Source organism: Rhinolophus sinicus, linkage group LG05 (assembly GCF_036562045.2).
Source record: "Rhinolophus sinicus isolate RSC01 linkage group LG05, ASM3656204v1, whole genome shotgun sequence".
NCBI lineage: Eukaryota > Metazoa > Chordata > Mammalia > Chiroptera > Rhinolophidae > Rhinolophus > Rhinolophus sinicus.
In genome coordinates, this window is record NC_133755.1 from 22291876 (window position 1) to 22317437 (window position 25562).

Here is a 25562-nt window from a genome sequence, read left to right on the forward strand (position 1 = left end):
TAAGTTCAAAACCTGGGGGGCCCAAGGAGAGCTGAATTTCCAGTTCAAGGCTGTCAGGCAGGAGGTGCCACTGTAGCAGATGAAGTCCAATGCTGCTGGCAGTGGGCTGGAGAAAGCTGTTACTCAAAGGAGGGTCAGTCTTTTGTTCTATTCAGGCCTTCAACTGAAGGAGGCCCATCCACATCCTGGAGGGCAATTTGCTTTACTCCAGTCTAGCAATTTAAAAGTTTATCTCATCCAAAAACACCTTCACAGAAACACCCAAAAGAATGTTTGACCGATTACATCTGGTCACCCTGTGGCCTAGCCGTGGTAACACATGCAATTAACCATCACAACTGGGGTTGAGGAAAAGGTTGAGAGCCAGTTAAAGAAAATATTATACTTGCATTTTGTGGACCTTCTCCAGGCCCCACTACTGTCCCTAAGTATGTATAAATCACACACACTTAAAGAAGGGCCTCAGTTTTCCGTTTGGAGCTAACTGTTCCTGCTTCCCCAGATATACCCTGGGGAAGGAAGGGCTGGGGGGGAGGTCGGATACTTCACACAAGACAGGACCAAACTGGGAAAGAGATACTGACTTGTGAAAGGGGATAAGTAAACGGGAATGAATGACAGAGGAGCCAGGTACAAAAAGGAGGAGGGGAAAAATACTACAAAGGATTTGTAGGGTTTTAAAACAACTTTGTCTTTGGCAGGTGCCTTAGAGAAAGAGAAAGCAATGGGTAAGTAAGCCACATGTGGGTTATCATCAGATTGTGTCATTGATTAAAAACGTATTTGAAGAAAAGGAAACATGGTTTGCCTTAGAGTGGGGAAAGTTCAAAAGGAGAAGAAAAACAAAACAAAACCCTCTTAGAGGGGAACACTGACTCCATTTCCCGCTAAGCTGCTGCAGACAGAACTTGGAGTATCTTAGAACAAGCGGCAGCTCCCAGACCCGGTTCCCCAGAGTCAGGGTGAGCCAGCAAGCATTTGGAATGCCACTGGAGAGAACGAGCAGACCTGGTTAGACTGCAAACCCAAGCATGAACTCTCTATTTCGAGGACTGGTGGAAGCTATTGTCAATGATAATTAGATGACAGTTAAATGTGGGGAATTTGATGAAAAGATTTACAGTTGATGTCATAAGCACTTCTGAAATTTTAGTCCGTGTATGGCTTGGACTTTGCGGTATCAGTTTTATTCAGTGTTTATTTTCATAAAAGCTATATTGCTCTGATAGGCTAAGAATTTGACCATACTTTGTTATATAAAATATTCTGAATAGAGGATAAATTGCGTTATGACTATAAATAATTGCACTGATGTCCTGTTAGAATCTTTCTAAATTAGAGCCAAAGTAGAGAAATGAAGACATGTATGTAAAATGAACAACCTGATCACAAAAGCAACACTTTTATTTTTAATTAAGAAGCATCTAATTTATCTCTAAAGTAAAATTTTTAGCAGTTTAAATTTTCTCACTTGAAATCAGCGATTATAAATAGGCATTCCGTTTTCTAGAAACGCCTTTTCAGTGTTCTCTTTTACCAGGTGATTTGCTCTTTAGTGAAAATTTTACTTTCACATATTTAAATTTTGTTGCTGTTACAATTTTTCTTTTCTCTTCAATGATAAGAATAGTTGAAATGTACTTTAAGAAACATGAAGTATAATGAGTGGGGCTATGAGAAAAATCGCTGTATATAATTGTTTAAAATTGTTTAAAGCCTGTTCTGTGTTTGAAGTTTTGAGTTCAAATAATGCTGTATTTATTCTGACCTTCTCTTAATTAACCTTATAAGACAACTATGACTGGAACAAAGCCGCTGGCTGTCCTTGCCTTTTAAATATGGACCTCGTGGCCAGGGCAGATAAGCCTGGCAGAGGAAGAGTGAGGGAGAGTTTGTCTATTCTCCCTTCATGCAGCAGTTTGTGCCTCTTGTAATTGGGAGAAAAGCATCTAGAAGGTGCTTAGAAAACTACCATACTCTTGACTTTGTGTTGACACAAATCTGCAAGGAGCAGAAACTGGGGAGATAATTGTTTTGCTCAGCATCGGTAGCCAATCTTAAGAAGGAAGCAGATTACAAAAGATTAGTTCACTGGGAAGCTGCAGGTACAATAATGCCTTTCTTTATGCTTGGTTCTGAGCTTCAAGTCTCAGTGGCAAGCAGGGCTGTTGTGAACAGTTGTGTTGGTTGTACACTGCTCAGCCCTAGAAAATACCATTCACATGTTAATCTAAGGTCACCTACAAAGAAGAGCCAAAGAAATCACTGCCAGAACGAAGAGCTCCTAGGACTGTGTCTCATTCTAAACAGACCCAGAACAAAATGTAACAAGTGAGTCATTTCAGATTAAGATAAATAGCAATATGTGAGAAAATCATAAAACACGGGGGTCTTAAAATAGTTCAGTTTTGCTTTGCAGTATTCTTATTTCTTGTAATTAAATGGAAGACATATTTATGAATAATCATATTGACTATGTTTAGTGGTACTTTAATATTACATTAAATACCTAGAGTTTGCTCTTCTAATAATGATAATGGATTCGGCAGTATGTCTTTATTTCATAACCTTGAGATCTATACCTCTGAATATTAATTTAAAGTTTTGAAAAGTACTAATATAGCTTTCTCTGCTTCAGAACTTTAAAAAAACTAAGCAAGGTTAAAAATAATATACTTTCAAACACGTTTAATCTTTACCCATATATTTTAATAATTTATTGTTTTGTGTAAAAGAAAATGTTATATTTTGAGAATTTATCCTAACTTGACCTTTGGAATATCATTACATTTCTCTGGACTTCAGTTTACTCAGAAAAATGTGTCCGTGCTTACCGTGTGTTAAATTTCAGAATTGTTAGTCATTCTGAAAACAGCCAGGTGAGCACCATCTGGAGGCAATAGCATCATCTAGTGGTGATTACCTCGTATTACAGCCACAACTTCTTTGTTTTGCTTTTTTTTTTTTTTTTTTAATTAGCTTCAGGTGTACAAAACAATATAACGTTTAGACATTTACACCCCTCACAAAGTGATAACCCTCCCAAGTCTACTACCCCTCTGACACCATACATAGCTATTACAGTACCATTGACTGCATTCCCTATGCTGTACTTGACACCCCGCAACTATATATACATATATATTTAATTAGAGTTGACATTCAGTATTATTTTACATTGGCTTCAGGTGTACAGGACAGTGGTTAGGCATTTATATAATCTATGAAGTGATCCCCTGGTAAGTCCAGTACCCATCTGACACCCTACGTAGTCATCACAACAGTATTGAGTGTATTCCCTGTACTGTATTTCACATCCTTGTGACTATTTTGTGACTACCGATTTGTACTTTCTAATCCCTTCAGCCCCATCACCCAGCTCCCCTCCCTTCTAGCAACCATCAGTTTATTTCTCTGTATTTATGAGTCTATTTCTGTTTTGTTTGCTCGTTTATTCCGTTCTTCAGATTCCACATATAAGTGAGATCATATGGTATTTACCTTTCTCAGTCTGACTTATTTCACTTAGCATAATATCCTCTAGGTCCATCCGTGTTGTTGCAAATGGTAAGATTGCATTCTTTTTTTATGGAAGAGTAATTAATATTCCATTGTATAAATGTATCACAATTTCTTCATCTAATTGTCTATTGACGGGCATTTTGATTGTTTCCATGTCTTGGCTGTTGTAAATAGTGCTGCAGTAAACACAGAGGTGTATATATATTTTTGAATTAGTGTTTTGGATTTCTTTGGATAAATACGAGGGAGTGGAATTGCTGGGTCATAAGGTAGTTCTGTTAATTTTTTGAGGAATCTCCATACTGTTTTCCATAGTGGCTGCACCAATTTGCAACCCCACCAACAGTGCATGAGGGTTCCCTTTTCTCCACATCCTTGCCAATACTTGTTTGTTGATTTATTAATGATATCCATTTTGACAGGAGTGAGGTGGTATCTCATTGTGGTTTTTATTTGCATTTCTCTGATGATTAGTGATGTTGAACATCTTGTCATATGTCTATTTATAGCCACAACTTTCAATGACAAATTATCTTCCCAAGATTTTGTAGCCTAATAGGACAAATTTTCTATTTAGAATCATTGAATATGTAAACCAAAAAGGACCTTAGAGATCAACTAGTCTAGTTCCCTCATTTTACTAAAAATAGAAAAGTTAGATGAACTCCAGACTTTATATATATATATAAATTTTTCCCTTTATTTTTTGTATAGCTTGACTTTTTTTTATTGAGGTGACAGTCACATAATGTAAAATGGTGCATTTTTAAGTGAACAGTTATGTGACGTTTTAGCACATACTTTATTCTTAAGCACACACTTAGCTCCTATTTAAAAATGAATCTTACTTGGTTAATGCAAAAAAATAAAAGAAAATAAAACAAAATGTATTCCTCATATATTAAACATACTTATTTATTTTCCTAATTGTTGAATTCTCAGATTGTCACTTCAGAGCAGTATTTAAACAGCAGGAAAGGAGAAGTGAAATGGTTTATCTGTCCTTCCAGATAGAGGAAATATGAAGTAGAAGAACAGTATTGAAAAACTAGCAGGTTTACCTTTCCTCCTATTTGCCTCTCTGTCTATCACGATATTGTTGAGTTTGTCTCTTACCAAATATTAGAGGTTAATCTCACTCCTAATTTCCTCTGAGATTGCTTGAATGTAAGACTTAATGATACAGTTCTGAAGCCCTGGGTATTTAGAAATGGGGAAAACCTTTTATGTAATTTTTAATAAGAAATTCATAAGTTAACATTATTTTAAGTTTTCCATGTGTAGCATAATTTAGTACTCTTACAAGTATATAAATTTTGAATCTGGATTTTAGAAAGCAAAAGGGGCCTCCGTGCTTTGGCATTTAGACCCAGCAAATCTGTCTCTTCAGTTAGAGTCTGGCTAAATAAACAGTAATCTAATGGGAAACGCTGGGAGTGACTGCACTTGGAAGTGGTGGGGGCCCTGATTTGTTTGTGGCCCGTGAGTTTCCTTAGAGTATTAGCATGTACAGGAGTGCCACAGAATATAAAACCTGCCAAGACTTTCAACTTCATTACTTCCCTGTTTTCAACAAGTACAATTTAATTGAACATTAGGCAATTTGATCTCTTTCACCTAATAAATCGAGCAAGATCAATAAACATAAATCCTGCTAATGATAGAACTGACCCTGGTGGGGCTGAGCTCATCAGCATTCATATTTATTACTCTCCCTGGAATTTTAGTCACAATTGCTTATTGCTGAACCAAGTACTTACCTGATGGGTAAGGTCGAAGGGAGTGTGTTTCATAACTTGCTTAGGGTTGCAGAAGGGCAGTTATGGAGTGGAAAGGACATGGTTTTGCAGATAGAGCAATTTAGGTTCAAATCCTTCATCTAAACTAAGACTTGACACTATAAACCTTAATTTTCTTACTGGAAACAAAAGGAGCTAATTACCACTATTTTGTATGGTCGTTCTGAGACTTAAATGAAAAAGTATACGCAAAATACACAGCCCCTGGCACATAGGGGTGTCATAGTACATGTTGGCTCACTTTCCCTTTTTTTGACTATTCTTTAGCAGGAATCTAGAATAACCACCATTTGCATGGTACTTTTGTTTCCCTAATGCTTTCTTATCCATTATGCAGTAGTCCCCCCTTATCCATGGGGGATACATTCCCAGACCCCCAATTGGATGCCTGAAAACACTTAGATAGTACTGGACCCTACCTATATACTACATTTTTTCCTGTACATACATACCTATGATAAAGTTTAATTTATAAGTTAGGCACAGTAAGAGATTAACAATAACTAATAAAATAGAACAATTATAACAATATACACTGTGATAAAAGTTATGTGAATGTGACCTGTCTCCCTCTCAAAATATCTTAGTGTACTATACTCACCTTTTCACGTACAGGGAGAGCTTTACGGCTTCTCTCTAGTGTATCCAAATTGCCAGCATTACTACTCTTGCATTTTGGGGCCATTATTTAGTAAAATAAGGGCTACTTCAACACCAGCACTGTGATACCACGGCAGTCTGATAACCCAGACTAAGGGACTAATGAGTGGGTAGTGTATACAGTGTGGATACACTGGGCAAAGGAATGATTCACATCCCAGGTGGGACCTTGCAAGATTCTATCACGCTACTCAGAATGGTGTGCAATTTAAAATTTATGAACTGTTTATCTCTAGAATTTTCCTTTTAATAATTTCAGACTCTGGTTGACTGCAGGCAACCGACACCATGGGAAGTGAAACCACAGATAAAAAAGGACTACTGTCTGCCTGTGTCTCTCTAAGTTACCTTTTCTCCTCCTGTTTACCTGGTTGGTCTCCTTCCTGTACATGCTCACCTCCAAGGTGAAGCCTTCCCAGTTCTTCCTGGCTGACTCTAGTCATTACCTCTTCTGTGGCCCCAACAAGCTAGTGCACGTGTTACTGTGTACTGTCATGATAGCCGCTTTTCCTTCCAAACCCTGCCCTGCCTGCAGGATTCTCAGCCTCTGGTTAAACGAGTGAATGAGAAGGTGACTGAATGTAACAATGACTTGCCTTTAATGTCACTATGGCACAGTACCATAATCCTGTTCAACAGACGAGGCTCGAAAAAAACATCTGTCTAGTCCAAGGAACTACTGTGTTTCCCTGAAAAAAAGACCTAGCCAGACTATCAGCTCGAATGCATCTTTTGGAGCAAAAATTAATATAAGACCTGGTCTTATGATATTATGCTAGATAAGACCCCGGTCTTATATTCTAGTAAAATAAGACCGGGTCTTATATTAACTTTTGCTCCAAAAGACGCAGTAGAGGTCCAGCTAGGTCTTATTTTCGGGGAAACCCAGTTCCCAAATGGATGTCCAGTTCTATAGGGTATATGTACCGGTAACCCTGCCAGTGGAATCCTTTCTTTCACATTCCTTTCTTTATCTGTACTGGATGGAATGCTCTGTAAATGGTCAGCATTTTTCTAATTTCATAGATTTTGCTAATTTCAGTCCACGAAAAAATGCCTATTATACTGCTGGCTCAGCATGCACTGGGGTAAATAGTCGTTCCATTCTCCCTGTCTTCTTTCTCCATTTCCTGGTTTTGTGTGCGTATGTTTTCCAAGCACCATCATCCATTAATAACACATATGGGAACCTGTAAGAAAAACGCCTTTCTGGTCTAGAAATTTGAACAAAATAAGACCCACTTATTAATGCATAAGAATTGGTCCTTGTTTCTCCTACATTGGAAAATGGTGCAATTCAACCTTTAGAGCACTCAGTTTTTAGCCCTGATGTGTAGAGAACGAAATGCAGCCTCTTCGTTATTTCTAAAAGCAGCTGAATTTAATCTGCCTCCGGCAGAACTAAAACTTCACCTCCCAGTTTCCCCACATGCCAGAGTGGCATGGTGACATGTGACTGTCCAGACCAGCCCTGCAGATGTGTCTGTCATCAGGAATGGAGGTTTCCTGCCAGGATACAGTAATGTGCTTCCCATTGCTGCTGACAGCAGGGGCCCCAGACCCACTGGCTCCAGGGGGTAATTTTTAAACTTTTTTTTTTCAATTTAAAATTAAAATCAAAGCCCCATCTGTTACATGAATCTGCCATGCCAGGGAAATGAGTGTGATCAATGGCCTGGATCTTGTTTAGACCACTTAGTGACGGAGTCCCACACCCTCCCATGTGTGTCTTTCATAGCTTTGATCAAGAGCTTAGCATTTGTGCTTGGGGAGGTAGGGATTTCAGTGGGGGCAGGGGCTTTGAGGTGTGAATATTTCCATTTCCTATTCATTTCACATTCGTATTTGGCCAGATCCTGGATGGAACCATTGTATGATGTCTCAGAAATGGTATTTGCCTCCCAAGTACAAGCCCTGCTAAGCCAAGCTCCTTCGTACCAAACCCCAGGCAACTAGGTGCTTAATCATTATTGACGTGCATAAATAAAGGGTGTTTTGAAGTAGGAAAAAGACTCTGGGGACAGAATATATATGTTCATCTCCACATGTTGAGCAAGATGAAGTGACAGCCAAGAGATTCTTATGGCTCTCACGGGACGTTGTGCAAATAGTTCAGGGATCTACTATTGCGGGCTCCGTTCCCTCACCCAACCGTAATTCAGTGTCTCCAAGCTGTACTATAGCCATGACCCAGCCCTAGGGATAACCAAGACCAAACCTCCTCCAAGCCAGAATGAGTTCTGGTTGTGGCTTGGGGTTTGCTCAGAGGCCCAACATGCTGGAAATGTGTATGTGCCCAGATCCTAAAGAGGACACCTTGCTTAAGACCCATTAGAAAATGCTATTCTAGTTGCTCCCCTGAAAAATGGTAAGAAACCTACTCTCAACTTAACATATTTCTAATCAGTGCAGGCATATATAGTACGAAGACTTGTTGAACATTAGTTTTTCCCAGATACTTTGAGTTCTGTGGATCTATCATTAAAGTGTGCTGTTGCTCAGACTTAATCACCGCTCAACCAATTAATTGTATTTGCCAAGGCCGTCAATAAGTTTAAGCCTTATGTCTGAGATGAAAACTTTGTTCTCTGTTTCCTGAGTTAGAGTTTTTCTCCATGTATTAGAAAATTCCAGATTATCTTGCAGCAATATGTAAAGGCATCTGGAGACTGTGCTTTCATTGCTCTTAATTTACTGCATGGTCCTTTGCCCATTGACAACCACCTCTAAGTTTGGCTAACACTAAAATTTATATCAATCATTCTGATACTGTCTTTGAAAATCCTCATTTATTTCCAGATGTGCAGTAGGGACTTCGTGATTTGACCTATGAGAAAAATAATATAACCTCCATTTTCTTGGTGCTTCAAAATTTATGAACAGTACCATAACATTATCTCATTTTTTATACGCCAGTAACACAGAGGTAGGCACACAGGAATTATTCCCATGTAACAGATGTGGAAACTGAGGCTTGCCCAGAATTGCTAAGCTGGAAAGGAAGTGGTGCAATCAGGACTGGAGCCCCACCTTCTGCTTCTAAAGCCCACGTTATTTCTGTTACTCCATCCTCACTTCACCCTTGACCCTGGCCAAGAATGAGAGCAGATGTGCACGACAGGCGAGGCAGCATGGATGGATTGGGATAGCCCCATCTGTGCTCCCAGAAAGAAAATAACTCAAAATGCATGTACTGGTGATGATGGAACCACAGCACATCTTCAAATACAAAAGAGAGTACATTTAATGCAGAAATGATGTTTTGATAACTGCCCAAAGCTGTCTTAAACTTTGGAATGTTAATGTGTTAGAGAAAGTAAAACAGCAAAGGACAGTAAGTTCTAGAATCACAAGAGAAGAAATGCATGGCTGGGGAAGAGAGGAGGGGAAGGAAGATAGGGCAAGGCCCAGAGGTCCCACCCCCGTTCCTGTCCTCTGCCTCCCTTTACCAGCCCATGTCAAGTCAGAAGCCTTCCTTAGGAGCATTAGGTGGTCCCCAAACCCAGCCTGCAGTTTGCTTTCTTGATGCCTTTGGGTAAGCTCTTTTGAAAATCAATCCAACATATCTTTTCCTGTAAATTCTACTCAACTATTTAATTTCAGGTCAAATGGCACCTTTTCCAGGAAGCTACTTGTAAGGATTTTACAAGAAAAGAGAAATCTGTTCCTCCTCTCACATTCAGACCCTTCCCTTTTGCAATACTAGATGGTGAGAGCTTGGAGGGCGGAGACCAACTCATTCCTTGGTGGAGGAGGCATGGTCTAGGGGAAGGGCATAGGCTGGAAGGTCACACAGCCCTGGGATGGCCCTGACTTGCAGTCAACAGCCCCAGGACCTCAAGGCTCGGTGAGACCACATGTGGGAGAGGAGCATGCTGAGTCATCTCTGGATTGAGTTTTGCAAAATAAGAACAAGAGTTCTTACTTTTTAAAAAAAGAATTTATTTTTAATATCTACTCTTGATCACAACTGTTGCTTGGATGTGAAATATTGAACAAGTCTCCCTTTCAGACGTACAACAAATACATATAAAAAGGCATGAGAGAAAATGACCTCAGCTCTTGAAACTTGTAAACATTTCAGCGATCTTGCCCTCGCAGGGAAATCCTTAATTCTTCTTTCTCAAACTTGAAGCAGAAGTGACAGCCATGTGTGTTCTCTTTGTTTGAAGTTGGTTTTTCTTTTCTTTTTTTCAGTCAAGGATCTTTTTCCAGGTTCAGCTATTTCCTTAATGAAATTAATATTTCTCATGAAATGGTTTCATGCCAAAGGTTGGGTTGTCTGGGGTGTGTTGTTCCTGGAGTGCTTCTGCGTGAGGAGAATTTTAGGAAGGGGCAACCATAATTCTACTCTAGCCAGTGGTGCATGGTCTTTTCTGGCCTTACACTTTCTTTGCGCAATACTAGGGGAGAGAGGGGTGTGTGTGTGTGTGTGTGTGTGTGTGTGTGTGTACACGCACTCAATGTTTGCACACACACACACACCTTTAACTACTTTAAGTAAGAGGATGAAAGACATCTTTTGAGCCTTCACACTGGTACCTTAGTGCTTTTCCTTAGTTTTGTATGTTAGAAGGAAACAAAAGAGAGAGCAACTCTTCCCCATCTGTGGTCCAGACAAGTGGCTGTTGTCTTGTGTGACTGCCCTGAGAGTGCCCCTCCAGTCCTGGGGCCACTGACCTGCACGTCACAGCTCTGGCAGAGCTGTTGAAATCCAAGGCGCCCCAGAATTTCCACCATCCGCTAGATAAATCCTTGGGCAACGTATTTCTATAAAACGTGCATTCAGAACATGAAACCATCCTTTCTAAAGCTTTCGTTTATAGACCTTCTAAATAACTCTGCTTCTACATACAGACGGGAGCCTGGGACCATGAAATACATGGAAAGCTCAGTCATCCCAGACAAACGGAGATCCAAGATCCCATGTGGGTCCTGTGAGGACTAAAAGAGAGTTTAGAAGTCAGGAAACCATGGGGGTGACCCAGCTTGGAAGGGGAATGTGGCCTCAGAAAGTGGAAACTGTAGATGAATGTATCAGGGAGCAGAAGAGGTAAAGACAAGAATTGCCAAGGACCTGCGATAGTTGTAGGAGAGGCAGAGTGTTACGTGTGCAAGCTGGAGCTTCACACTGCGTTCAGATCTGATGCTGTCACATACCAGCTATCACTTAACCACTCTGTGCTTCTGTCCCCTCCTCTGTAAGATGGACATGCTAATAGTACCTGTTCATACAATAGTGTGAGTGCTTTAGTGAATGAATGTGTGTTGAGTGCTTATAACAGTACCTGGCGCAGAGCAAGCATTATCGACTGTTAGCTGTTATTGTTACTGCTACCAGTACTGCACAGTGATGATGATCAGGCTATCACCTCCTTCATCATTACTAGAATACTCTTCAGAAAGACCAGCTCTTGAGTGCAGAGTTACAATACCACAGTAGCTACTAAATTCAAATGGTACCTCATAGCATCCTGGGTTAGTGGTTGTCTCTATTTCAGATCACCAGAGATACATAGTTTCCCTCACTAGTGAGTGAAAAAGCACCTGTCTGTAAGAATGAGTACTTTATACCTTGAAAATGTTTTGATAACATCCAATGGGTTCAGCTGAAGCTGTCCTTCCAACAGCACTCTCAGGTGGCTCATTTTTTTCAGTTCCTTACTCTCCTGGGATGTGTTCTACCAACAGTTCAGGGACTGTTTCTGGTTTTCAGTTTCGAATTTTATGTTCTAAAGCATTGTGTAGACGTATTGAGCTCCATGAAGAATCCTGCGACACCTTCCAGGACGAGTGGTGTGTGGGGTAGGGCACGCGGTGGACAGCCCTGGCAGATTTCTGTTGCCCGGAGCTGGGGGTCAGTGCTCTAGGTGTGAGCAAACGTTGATGGTGTGTCACAGTCCTCACTGTTTCCTTCTCAGATGACTATGCCCAGCTGTGTAACATCCCCATCGCAGGAAGCCGGCGGCCATATGGACGGGATGCCTTGGTTGACTTCAGTGAACAGTATGCTCCAGAAGCTGACCCCTACTTCATTCAGGACCGTAAGCAAAATGCCTCAGTCACTATGAAACTAAATTGTGGTTAAAGATTAGTCAGTGGTTCTCAAAACGTCACCCCTGGGAACTTGTTAGAAATGCAGATTTTCAGGCTGCACTCGAGACCTGCTGAATCAGAGACTCTGGGGTAAGACCCAACAGTCTGTTTTATCGGCCCTTGGGGTGATCCTGAGATGTCTCAAGTTTGAGAACCCTGAGATCAGATTATTTGTCTCACGGGCAGAGATGCTGTTATGTTCACTGTCTTTAAAGTAAATTATTGTTAGCATTTCCATAACAAAAATCACCTTTTTACCCACTGGGTAAATGGGTTTGAGGTCCAGGGTTTTCTTGAAGGCCTAGTTAGAATTGTAGTCTTCTTTTGTACATGGAAATGAACAAAGGTTAACTATACCAAGTTGATCTTTGCAAGTATTTTAGAGTAGAAAGTAAAAAAAAAAAAAAAAAAATTGCTCTGTCAGGAATTAATTTTTAGAATCCACTCATGAGGGTCTTTATTAAGTAAGAAATTATGTGTGGCAGTTTTTCCTGGATTTGCAAGCAGAGTTTTCTTGTGGGAGGTGGAGTGTGCATGTCATTTAGAAAGTAAATGTGTGACGGTGTACAACTAAGCAGCCTAGATGAGGAAGCCACACAAGCTAAATGTTTCTATGGAGGAAACCAGAGCTTTTAAATATAGACTGACTATTTGAAGTCTGAAAAACAGGACCATGCAGAATGCAATAGTCGTAGATTCTAGGTTGTGTTACTTTAAGAACGGGAATAGGGAAACACAGATTCCAGCTGCCTCATCCACGTTACTTATGCAGAGGCCCCCTTCACAGCGTGAAGTCCTCTGCTCCAGGTTTTCAAGACAGGGAATCCTTCTTGACCAGGGAGTCAAGGTTAGGACTTCGAAGATGCTGCTGAATTACAAAATACAATGAAGTGTTTTGCTTCCTTTGGGCCCTGACACCTGTGCACTGACACACTAGCCATGACCTAGTCCCTGAGGAGCAATGCAAGCTTTGTGGTTGCATTTGGATCTACTTCAATTCTGAGTAAAGGAATTTTATCTTCCTTCCCTATTCCTTTACCCTTTTCTTTCCCCTCTCCCTCCCGTACTTTCTTCTTCCCTCCCTTTCTTCCTTTTGTTTTTTGGAGGGTGCAGTGTATTACTCATCCAACAGATTTAAGAGTGCTTTAAAATTTACATGAAAACAGCATTCTGTTCATTCAGCTGGGTTGATTGACACACACACTATGTGACCCCCCAACCCCAGGTCTAGAACATGCCAGCATCCAGAGGCCCTGCTGTTCTTGCCCAGTCCCCCACCCATGCACAACTTCATGAAATGTGCCTAAATATACTGACAGCTATAAGACAGTGCACTTATGATTTCTACACTTCTCTGTGTATGTGTTGTAAATCAACAAACATTTACCTGAAAAAAAGGAGACAAAGGAAAAGAAAGGAAGAAATATTAAGGTTAAAAGAAATCCGAAATACCAGGTTAAGTCTATATACCTCTCTGACACTGTCCCATATGTAGCTTATGTGTGCAGCCTCTATCGCAGTATAGTTTAGATTCCAGGAATTTTAATGTTTAAATGTTCTGGCTTATGTATCTTTTTTATTTTTTTTTTAATGCTGACATTGCCTTAAAACTCTTTTTTAAAATTCACTACAAATGTTAAGAAAAACATGTTGGTGTCACATCCACTTCTTAATTAGCAACATAGGAAGTTGAAATGCAGTTCCAAGACCTCCAAGTTTGACTCTAATGGCCTTTAAATTTCAGACAAGTTCCGAGCAATAGCTCCTCCTTCCCCGCCAGGAGCTAGAGCTTCTAGCCCCGCTAAAGAAAACGATCGTATTGGGTGACAGAAACATAGATGGGAGGCTAAGTTTTCTTACCACCTTTATGATTCACCATCTCTTGCTTTCTGGTGGGTTAAGAATGCTGAGCTGATAGCTGGTGGTACCTTCAGTTAGGGAAGTATTTAAAAAACTGCAATTTCCTAGAGCAGAGATCAACTTTTTCTTATAAAGGACCAGATGGCAAATTTTTTAGACATGGCAGCCATACTATGTCTGTTGCAGCTACCCGATTCTACTATGGTCTTATGAAAACAGCCACAGACCATGCATCAGCGAATGGGTGTGACTGTGTTCCAATAGAACTTTTATTTACAAAAATGAGGCAGCAGGCCAGATTTGGAGCAGGGGGTGCCCAGTGCTGACCCGTTTTGGAGTCCTGTATATTTCAGAGTCTACGTGATGTCTGTATAGGAATTTCAAATTTAATTTCATGTTTTAATTTCTATAATAAAAAATAATTTTACTAGTCACAAAGTCAAAATGATTTTGCTGTGATAACTGGAATTTCAAAATATTTTCATAGATTAAGACTTTATTTTCTTAAGTCAGTATTTCTCAAACTGGCTGTGGGGATCTGCTGACATATTCTTGATGACCTTTAATATTTTGTCTCCTTTAAAAGTGTTTAAAACGGCCTGTTGTGAATGTATTACTAAAATTTTTAAATCCCTGAGGTAGACTTGACAGCCCTGAGTAAGAGATGATATTTTGCTGCCCCCTGCAGTTCCACTGGAGAATTACTTCAAAGGCCAGAGAGCGTTCTAGCCACATTTTGATTTTTTTCCCCCCCCAAGCTAATACGTGGTGAGATTCAGAAAGAAGGTGGGGAAGGGATGCGAGGCCACATCAACAGTGTGTTTGAGTCACCATGGCTTTATATTTACAAGTTTCTTCTCTCAAAAGAAAGCTAAACACTCCCAATGCTGGGTTAAATTGTTTTTATATTACTAAACTCTAGCTCTGAATTAGCTTAAAGATATCTAAACTATACAAAGAGCCAAACAAGAGCTTCTTTGTTTCTATACAAAAAGACTTTTGGTTTTCTAAACACAAGTATGATGTACTTTTCTCATTTATCAGGATGTTTTGAGTCCCTTTTACTGCCTTTATCCTTTGATCCCCCAAGAGCCCTTTTGTCAGGCTCATTCCAAAGCCAGAGCAAACAAACAGACTTGCCAGAGTGAGGCCAGAGTTCTTTCCACTCTCCTGGGAACTCCAAGGGGAATAGCTCTGCCTTAGACTCTCCTGGGTCTTCTGAGCAAATGTCTCCTGAACTCAGATAAATTCCATTGTTGGTTCCATCCTGAAAGATGTTCTGACATTTGGAACTTTAGATAAAAAACTTTTAATAATGAAAGGCAAAAACAAAAAAACCATATTTGCTTTATCATTTTAAGTGACTTTAATCTAGAACATCAGAATTCAAGCTATGGGACTAATCTGTACAACACATATAAAGTTTTAACATGTAATGCCTAATATTGTGTTGCAGATATATTCAGTATTAAATTTTGATGTTAACTTGAAGAGGTCTGAAATGTGTCCATCTGATGAACCATAAGCTTAATAATGATACAAGTGTATAAAATGGTGTTTAGAGGGTGAAATTTTCTAACTTGGCTTCTGCCCTTTCCTTTCCAGGTTTTTTAAATAGCTTTGAGGAGTTGCATGCTGAGGAATGTGGCATCCTTAACGGGTGTGAAAATGGCCGCTGTGTGAGGGTGCAGGAAGGTTACACCTGCGACTGCTTTGATGGGTATCACTTGGATATGGCCAAGATGACCTGTGTTGGTAAGAATGATGTGTGTCGTATGGGAAATAAGTCTTTCCCTGAGATGCCCTGTGTTCAGATCTCATATAATCGAGTCCATTTAAGACAGTTTTGCAGAGTTTCAGTTTGACAAGATGAAGACATTTCTAAAGATGGATGGTGGTGATGGTTGTACTACAAGGTAACGGTACTTAATGTCACTGGATTATCCACTTAAACGTGGTTAAGTTGGTCACATTTATGTTCCGTATACTGTACCACAAGTTTTAATTAAAAAAAATAGAGTTGATATCTCATTTAAGAATTCACGTAATGGTACATAGAGAGGAAAGGCCAGAATGTTCCAGGGAATTACTTTGACTCTTAAATTTAGTTTTTTGACTACGCAACGAGCAATGTTTTCTCTGAATACCTGACACAAGCATAAGGGAATATAGATGTCTGAAAAAAATACAGCTTCCATGGTAATCATTTCAGAAAAATTTCCTCCTAAAACTCTCTCTCGTTGCCTTTCCTCTCGTTTTTAAAAGAACACTAGCCGAACATTTATCCTTCTCCGTGTGAGCAGGTAATGATCCTCCAGGTTGGCTTCCAGGGCTTGTTGGCCTCAATGCGAGAAGGCCCGTAACTTAAAGTGGGGTGTTTTTTTTTTCTATTTTTTGTGGCCCGTCTCCCTTCTGGAGCAGTCCCTTTCCCTACTGCAGTTTTGTTAGTCTCAATCTGTGGTAGGTCTGGAAAATAGGTAACCTGGGTTATTACAGGTGTTTGAAGTGCATACGAGCCTTTCTTTCCTGTGGAAAGAAACCTGAGAGGGTCACTTAAAGCTTAAGAGGGGCTGCTCAGAGGGCTCTCTGCTCACTGGTTTGGTTCTTAACTGTATGGCTCTTGACAAATCTAACTGTTCTCCTATACCTGTGGAAAAGAAAGTAGAAGTAGGATAGTTAGTTCTTCCAGCTTCCTTGAGATTTGACTATAAAATGTCAGGGCAGCCAATTTTTCCTATTGTATGAAAGACTAGGGAAAGAAATTCTAGAACCTCCCTGATAATCTACCTTTGTAAGATCTAGAAAGTCTTACTTATCTTGCATGTGACTGAAACCGACATTAATGGGAAAGACTATACAGTTTCCTGGGGGGAGAGCTGAGAAGAGCCAGGTTGTGTTCAGGCCGAATGCCATGATGCCTCAGGTAAGGTGGGGGTTCCCTTTCCTCACAGACTGTATCACAGGTTGTTTACCTGCATGGTTTGGCTTATTGCAGATGTAAATGAATGTGATGAGTTGAACAACCGGATGTCTCTTTGCAAGAATGCCAAGTGCATCAACACGGAAGGCTCCTACAAGTGTGTGTGTCTGCCAGGCTACGTACCTTCTGACAAGCCGAACTACTGCACCCCGTTGAATACTGCCTTGAATTTAGAAAAAGACAGTGACCTGGAGTAAAAGAGAATCCACATCACCTAAGCCCATATCCTCTGCACTGTGTAAAGGAAAAGAGAGAAATGTATTATACGTGAGACATTGCACCTAACACAGAATGTCGGACATAACGGAAACATCACAGAGTCGCATATCCTCGGAAGAGAACAAAAGGATTCAGCGTGAGCCTGACTGGTGTGACAGACCAAATGGACATCTCTCTGAAAAACCAGTATATATAGTCTGTTCATATGTAAAATTCAGTGGAAAAGAGGCAGAACAGTGCTGTTATTTTTAAACTATTGCTTGATTAAATTTGGCATTTAAATAGTGGTGGAAATATTTTATATAATTTTCATTTTTTGGTTGTGCAGTTCCTTGGCTACTGTTTTTCTTCAGATTTTTTTTTTTTTAAATCTCAAGTGCACAAGTCTTTGATAAAATATTGTTAAACTGTATTGTAAGTATTGTTACACAGGGTTATGCTATTCCTGGTCTGGAACATTGTTAAAATCCAACTTGTCTGTCCTGTGGAGCAGGCAGTGATTTTGCTTCAAAACTTTTACACACATTTGGAGAAAAGTACTTTATATTTACAGTGTATTGTCTGATTGTAATGTCCATTCTTAGCCAAGCTGCTAGTAGGTGTCAGTTGAATCCCTTTCCTATGTTGAAATGGAAGAACTAGTGAAATTACATTAGTATTCATAATGTATAAAGTAAGCCGAGCAAAATAATTGGAAAACTTGATGGTCCCAGTATATTTACATTGTATGTTAAAATTAGCTCACCTTTTTTTTAGAAAAAAAATTTTCTACCTGATTTCCAAACCGTATATGGCTCTTTATCTCTCTGAACCACAGAGTTGAGCCATGTTTGATGTGCCTTTAAGTCTGTAACGTCATTCCATGCCACTCTTCTCTTTTTTATCCTCCACCCCACATTGCTCCTAAAACTCCACTAGCACTTCCCCATGGTTGGGTCTTTGTTGACGTATCTACCTAGACTGCTACTTTTCTCCCCACTTCCCCCCACCCGTTTGCTCACCAGACTCATCCCTTTTCATCCTTCAAGTATGTTGTCACTTTAGGAAAGCCTTCCCACTGTAGGTAGGTTTGACATTTTCCTTGATACTGGACTTTTCCATTATAGCACTTGTAATAGTTATTAATGTCTGTCTGCCCATTAGAACGCATGTTTCATGAGAACTGTGTCTAATTCATTTTTGTATTCAGCCCCACTTTCATTCCCACCCCATCCCCATTTATTACAATCCTGTGTACATGGTAGGTACTCAATAAACATTTGGTGAATAAAAAAATTCTACCTGACAGTAATTGTCAATGAGTACATGTGTATAAGTTGTATCTCCCGCCACCTTTATTTTTACAGTGGTTCTCTGTTGATGTAGAGTTTTTTGCTGGCTAGTGATTAAATTTGTTAGATACTGTAAAAGACTGAATTGTGTCCCCTCAAAATTCATATGTTGAAGACCTAATCCCACACTGACCCAGAAGGTGACTATGTTTGGAGAGACGGTCATTAAAGAGGTAATTAAGGTTAAATGAGGTCATTGGGAGTGGGCCCTAATCCAATATGATCCGTGTCCTTATAAGAAGAGATTAGGACATAGACACACAGAGGAAAGACCGTGTGAAGACACAAGAAGAAGACGGCCATCTACAAGCCAAGGACAGAGGCCTCAGAAGAAATCAACCCTGCCAGTACCTTGATCTCAAACTTCTAGCCTCCAGAACTGTAAGAAAATAAATTTTGTTGTTTAAGTCACCCAATCTGCAATACTTTGTTATGGCAGCCCTAGCAAACTTAACATAGGTACATATCTCAGGAAGAAGGAATAGTAACTTTCAAAATTCCACATTCACAAGCATGCACTTGCTTTATAACTTAAACTGAATTTCAGAGTCCATTTTTTACTTCATAAAACATCTGAGTTAAAAAAAACAACAAAAAACTATGGGCATACCCAGCAGAAAATCTCCCAATTTAACATTTTCCCGAAAGATAGGCTTTTGGTTTTTAATACCTGCAGTAGGCAGAATAATGGCCCATCAAAGATGTCCATGCCCTATGAATATGTTACCATATATGGCAAGTGGGAGTTAAGGTTACAGATGGAATGAAGGTTGCTAATGAGCTAGCCACTAAATTTGTGATAGCTCATTGCAGCAGCAATAGAAAGCTAAAATAATACCTAAGCACCATAAAACGTACCTATCTCTCGCACATTTTTTCAATTAATGTTTATATATAGGAGAAACTTATATCCTCAACATACTGTGTTCAAAAGGTCTTGAGTAACCTAAAATATAAGAGTTAGAAGTACACAGATGTTTGAAAAGCATAAAGACTCTCAACAAAGTGGATGGAAACCAGGATATTGCTGGCACAGAGGCCCACCGTGTCATAATCAGCTGGTGACCAGCCACTAGCTCACTGTGGAGATGCTTGTCCTGAATGCATTTCCACAGTGCTTTCCATGTGTGTCTAGCCCTTGTTTTTACCTGGTGTTGTGTGAGTCTCGCCCCCCCCCAAAAAAAAAAATAGAGCAAGTGTCAAAAACTGAAAAGCTATGTGAGTGCATGAGAGAGAAGAGTAATTAGAATGGAAGAGAAGATACTACTGCACACAAAGCAACTTTGTGAAACCTCACTGACAATCAAGAAGAGATGTTTTAAGCAGCTCACATTCCAATGTGGTTTTACTGTGTTTTAGTTGTGTTTTTAGAAAATTGGTTGGGGGACTTTGGTTGGGGAGTATCATAAATCCTGTTAGCATTTTCCCACAGAACAATTAATTTTTACAAATTACTAACATTAAGCAGGAGATGTCTGCATATATAATGATAACACATAGCTTTAAGTACAACTTCTGATATTTTTGCGTTAAGTTTTGTTACATAAATTTTGCTTCATAGCCCTGGAAAAAAACATTTTGTTTCTGGAATACATACAATTCTTTTAGCTCCTTTCAGTAGTTGCTGCAATTTTACTTTTAAAAGCCCAGTTGTCCTCCAAACTGCAGGTTTGAGATTCTGTGGCAGTGAAGAGATAGGCTCCTATTACAGGCATTCTATTCATTCATTATACTAACTATGTATAATCCATTGTGCTAACACATGTATTGTCCAGCTGCCTGAGTAAGAATCAGGTCTCTGTCCATCCGTAGAACAGGTCTCCTTACCTTAAAATACCAACAACTAATAACATTCTATTGTTTTGTCATAAAAACAAAACATTGCTCCAAAAAACACTAGATATGGCTATCTGATTTAAGCCTGTGCAGCCTGATGTTATAATCTTGAAATCTGCCATGTTAGCTGAAATGAGCAAATCCAGCAAACCAAACCCTTATTCAGTATATCAAAGTTGTTTTACACAATTTCATCATTCCTTTTTCTCTTTAAAATGTTTATACATTCTAAAGAATTTAGCTTCAGTATTCTGACACACAAAGGACTAACTTTCTTACTCTAAAATGTACTTGAATTCTGGTAAATCTTAATGTCCCTATATTGGCAGAAATTGACAAACCTGATGTGCTTAAGAAACGAGTCATGAACATTTCATTTGGGTCAACAGTTCAAGGAAACAGTTCCTAGGCATGTCGATACTACATTCCCCTGCTTGTGGGGACAAACTATAATTTTGAGTTTAGGAATTGTTCTAATACCTTGCAGCATTAAAACACTATGATTCTAATACTCTCTTCAACTTTCAAATAAGAATGATTTGAGTCTGTACTAGAGCATCTATGAATTACTGCTAAAATCTTGAGTAAGAAAAAGAAACTAAAGATAGCTGTCACAGATCAATAGCAAAGCAATGAGTAATCACAATTATGAGAAAAAAGGAATAAGGGCAGGTATCTGCAGAGTGCAGGAATAAATCAGTCTGATCAGACAGTAGACACTGCTCCATGAAAAGAGCTCCCTAATTTAGGGTAAAACACTGATAATCACAGGAATGTGAGATTCCCCTAGCCAGCTGTCACCTGTCGTTGAGAGTGTATGAGGGCCCTCACTGGTGGAGCAGAAACTCACGTCCTGTGGGAAATCACTGCTTCTGATAGAACTTGTCCAGTAGAACCCTCTGCCATGATGGAAAGGTTCTACATGTGAGCTGTTCAGTGTGATAGCTTGTTTGTACCAGGCATTGTGTTTGACTCTGGGACTATGGAGATGAGTAACTTGTAGTGTTTGACCCACAGCTAGCTCAGAAGACAGACGTGAACCCAACTCATCATACCTCAACCAGGTAAGTAATCCTATGGAAGCTAGAACCCCATGTTGTGGGAACAAGGAGGAACCAGATGATCGTGGCAGTGGGACGGGGGTGGGGCAGGTGGAATGGGGAGGTGGAGTAGAAGCCCTAGGGAGCAGATGAAATACTTGGAATTTCATAGTTCTTAAATTTCCCTAGGAAAAAGAATAGAGAGCACTAACAGTCACTTCACCTGTCCCTTGCTATTTGTTACAGAAAGTGCAGCCGGTCTTACATAAAGCATGCTGGACTTGGCATCTTAGAACACCTACCTGGGTCCGAATTTCGGCTCTTCCACAGCCTGCTTTCAGACCTTGAACGTCTCTCTCTATCTCTTGTACCAGTTGTCTCGTCAGTCAAGTGAACTGTAAGGTCCCTGCTGTATCAAAAATCGTCTTAATTATTTGATTTCCCTTTTCTCAAACTGTCTTCTCTTTCCCAGCCTGATTTCTTAGTCTTGGTAACTGTGATCACATAAAGGATTCATTACTTTAGAATGGCTTCACAGAGTCACAGTCTAGCCAATCTCTGGGAAAATCTCTGCAAAGCAGGGTGTTTCTATGTTCCATAGACGCATAAGAGCAGGTGGTGACTTCTCCAACAATACGTGGGCATTCTGCAAATTAGAGCTTCAACATTTTGCAAGACTTGACGTGAACAAGATCAAATAGATTGTAAATCCATTGGCATCATGACAAGAAATTTCAACTTTACAGTTGCCAATATGAAAAAGGAAGAGCTTCTTTAAAAACAATTTTAAATGTCTTTTAAGTTTCTGGATGATTTTTAGAAGATTTAAAAGTTTCAGCCATCTATTTGTGCAAAGTTTTCACTGATGGTGACGGTGAAGCATCTCAGAGATGAAACATACAAAATCTTGATCAGGAACTGCAAGTGGTCGTTTAAAATATAAAACTCCTTAAAAAGTTTTTAGGTACAAGTTCAAGTTTCTCAATAAAACTTAAAAAACGTTCTGTTAGGAAATGTTAGAAAAATTCTTCAATGTTTTATACCTGCTACATGTTTAATTTTTCTTAAAATGATTATATAATGTACAGAAGTTTTAGTTAATTTTGTCCATCAAGCTCTACTCAGAGGCCTCAAAATCCTACCTTTTACCCCAGTATGTCAAATATCCTGTGAAACAGGCTTTTTGCCATCATGTGAAAAACACTGGGAAGCATTATTTCAGGAATATACCTGTGGGTGGAACCAATGATTTTATTTAATAGTTACCTTTCCCCCATTGATCTATAGAGACAGCTCTGTCATAGACCAATTTTCCACCTGTGTGTGGATCTATTTCTGAGCTCTCTGTTCCATTCCATCATTTTTGGTGTATCTCTGCATCAATTCCATACTGTTTTCATTATTAGAGCCTTTCCTTAGGTCTTCATTTCTGGTAAGGTAAATTTCTCACCCTCCTTCTTTTTTTAGGAGTAAGTTCATCCTTGGCTTTTAAAAAAAAAAAATAGGCTTTATTTTTTTAGCAGTTTTATGTTTATTGAAACATTGAAGGAAAGGACAGAGCTCCTAGAATACCCTGCCACCCATTCCTGCCCCCTTTTCCCTGTTAAACACCTTGCATTCATGTGATACATTTGTTCCAACTGATGAGCCACTATTAATATATTGTTAGTAACTATTGTAGTTTCCTTTAGGGTTCACCCTTTTTGTATTATGCATTCTATGAGTTTTGAAAAATGTATGGCATGTATATCCCCCATTACAAAATCATATAGAACACTTGCACAACCTTCCAAAGCTCTGTGCTCCGCATATTCACCCACTGCTCTTTTTCACTGTCTCCATAGTTTTGCCTTTTCCAGAATGTAATCGATTCACCTACTAAAGGACACCATGGTTGCTTCCAACTTCTGGCAATTATGAATTAAGTAGCTATGCATGTGCAGGTTTTGGGGTGGGCATAAGTTTTTAACTCGTTTGGGTAAATAGGAAGGAGTGCAATTGCTGGATCATATAGTAAGAGTATGTTTAGTTTTGTAAGAAACTGCCACACTGTCTTCCAAAGTGGCTGAACTGTTTTGCATTCCCAGTAGCAATGAATGAGAATTCCTGTTGCTCCACTGCCTTGCCAGAATTTGAGGTCACTGTTTTGGATTGTCAACATTCCAGCAGGTGGGATTTCATTGTTTTCATTTGCAATGTTCTAATGACAGATGATGTTGAGCATCTTTTCACGTGCTTATTTGCCTGCTGTTTATCTCCTTTAGTGAGTTATCTGTTTAGATCTTTTGTCCATTCTTTTAAGTGGGTTGTTTTCTTATTGTTGATTTTTAAGATTCTCTGTATACTTTGGACGCCAGTCTTTTATCAGATAATATGTTTTGCAAAGATTTTTCTACCAGACTGTAGCTTGTCTTTTGTTCTCTTAAACCCTTTGCTTTATATATACACTTTAGAATCAGCTTGTCAAAGTAAAAACAAACAAAAAATAAAACAAAACCCAGAAACACCATGTTGGGATTTGATTAGAATTAGATTGATTCTATAGGTCAGTGTGGGGAGAAATAACATCTTTACAATATTGCGTCTTCTGGTCCATTACATTTATTTAGATTTTCTTTAATGTCTGTTAATAAAATTTTCTAATTTTCTTCATAAAGATTTTACAAATATTTTAGTAGATTTATTCTTAAGTATCTTATTTTTGTTGCTCTTGGAAATATCTTTTTAAAATTTTTATATGTAATAGTTTGTTTCTGATGTATAGAAATACAAGTGACATATACTGATCACAAACGTGCTAACCTGTCTTCTTAATTTGAACAATTTATCCTTAAATTACTTCGGGATTTTACTATGTCTTCTGTGAATAACGACAGTTTTGTTTCTTCCTTTCCAGTCCTCATATTTTTAATTATCTTGTCTACTGACCTAGGAAAGACCTCCAGTACAATATTGAATTGCAGTATGGTGACAGAGGCATCTTAATTTTAAAGAAAAATCTTTTTATTGTTGTCCTATTTAATATGATGCATGCATAAGTGTACGAGCGTGAAGTGGGTGTTCCTTCACGTTTATTTTCCTGCTGTGTGTTTGTGCGGAGTTCTTACTTCACTGACTCCTTTGGTTACTGTATAGGAAAGTGTTCTTATGTATTCTGTCGTGCTAGTTGATTTGTATTTGTTTTTGTAAAACTTTATTCTAATTTATTTCATGTTGTGATTTACTTTCGGTTCCCAGTATTCATTGAAAGATTGTATTGATATCTATTTATACAGTATTCCATGTGGGAAATGGGATTTCATTTATCAGTAAATTTGTTTTTTTCTGTAGACTACTCAGTACTGAAAGTCACTAATACTGATATATTTCATTTTAACCATATGACTTTATATTTTTCAGGGTTAGTAGAATATTATTGCATAACTTTATAACCAATGATTTTCCTCTGGACTCTGTATATAGTATACTGTATCCAGAACCACTTAAAATCTCTTTAAAATAAGTGAGATGAAAACTATTTCAACTTTTCCCTCCATATTCCCCCCACCCAAAGATTTTCTTTTAAAACTGGCATGTCTTATCTGCCAGTAAATACAATATATATTGACCTTTAATGGATGCTAGCTGTGTGCTTTGGTCTTCATACACTTATGAATTATATAAGTAGAGCTTGCACAGAATTCTCTGGAAGCAATTTTTTTTTCTTTTGTTTTTTTTGGTCTGGGCCAGTCCCTAGAAGCCAGTAGCTCAAGCTAGTGGGCACAAGCAAAGCCTTGTGGTCTCCTGAACCCCTAGCCATGAGCACCTCTACAATGGACTACAAACCTGCAGGAAAAAGGAAACAGAGATCTGGGTAGTATTTGCTTTTAGTGTCAAAGAATGACATCACTGCCAGAGATTATGACTTTGGACAAGCTGGTGGGTGGGCTTGACTTTACAGCACAGAAAGGCCAAACCTTGGTTCACAGGCCACATTATTAGTGTACAGAGAATACTATACGTATGTTTTTTATAGTAGGAAATATGAATACTTTTATGAGCTTCATGCAAACTGGATGGTGTTCATCAAGTCCAAAAAGTGCTCTATACAAAACTATATGATATGCTTGGGCCAATTTTTTCTTTTATTCTAAATTTTGTAATAAGAATGTTCTTTTTTTTTTTTTCTTCCAGTGGATTGGCAAAGGCTCTTGCTTGGTTAAAAACCAATGAGTTGGGG

General features: G+C 39.0%; 1 protein-coding gene across 14 annotated transcripts in view; it reads left to right on the forward strand.

Annotated features, from left to right (window-relative positions):
- LTBP1 (latent transforming growth factor beta binding protein 1) overlaps nt 1-18423 on the forward strand; it is a 349946-nt gene extending 331523 nt beyond the window's left edge. For all 14 annotated transcript variants that reach the window (XM_019741724.2, XM_019741760.2, XM_019741748.2 and 11 more), the window contains 3 exons: nt 11903-12025; nt 15543-15692; nt 16933-18423. In XM_019741724.2, coding sequence (XP_019597283.2) covers nt 11903-12025; nt 15543-15692; nt 16933-17114 — 455 coding nt within the window. In that variant the 3' untranslated portion in view covers nt 17115-18423. The remainder of the gene's footprint in view (nt 1-11902; nt 12026-15542; nt 15693-16932) is intronic.
- The last annotated feature ends 7139 nt before the right edge of the window (nt 18424-25562 follow it).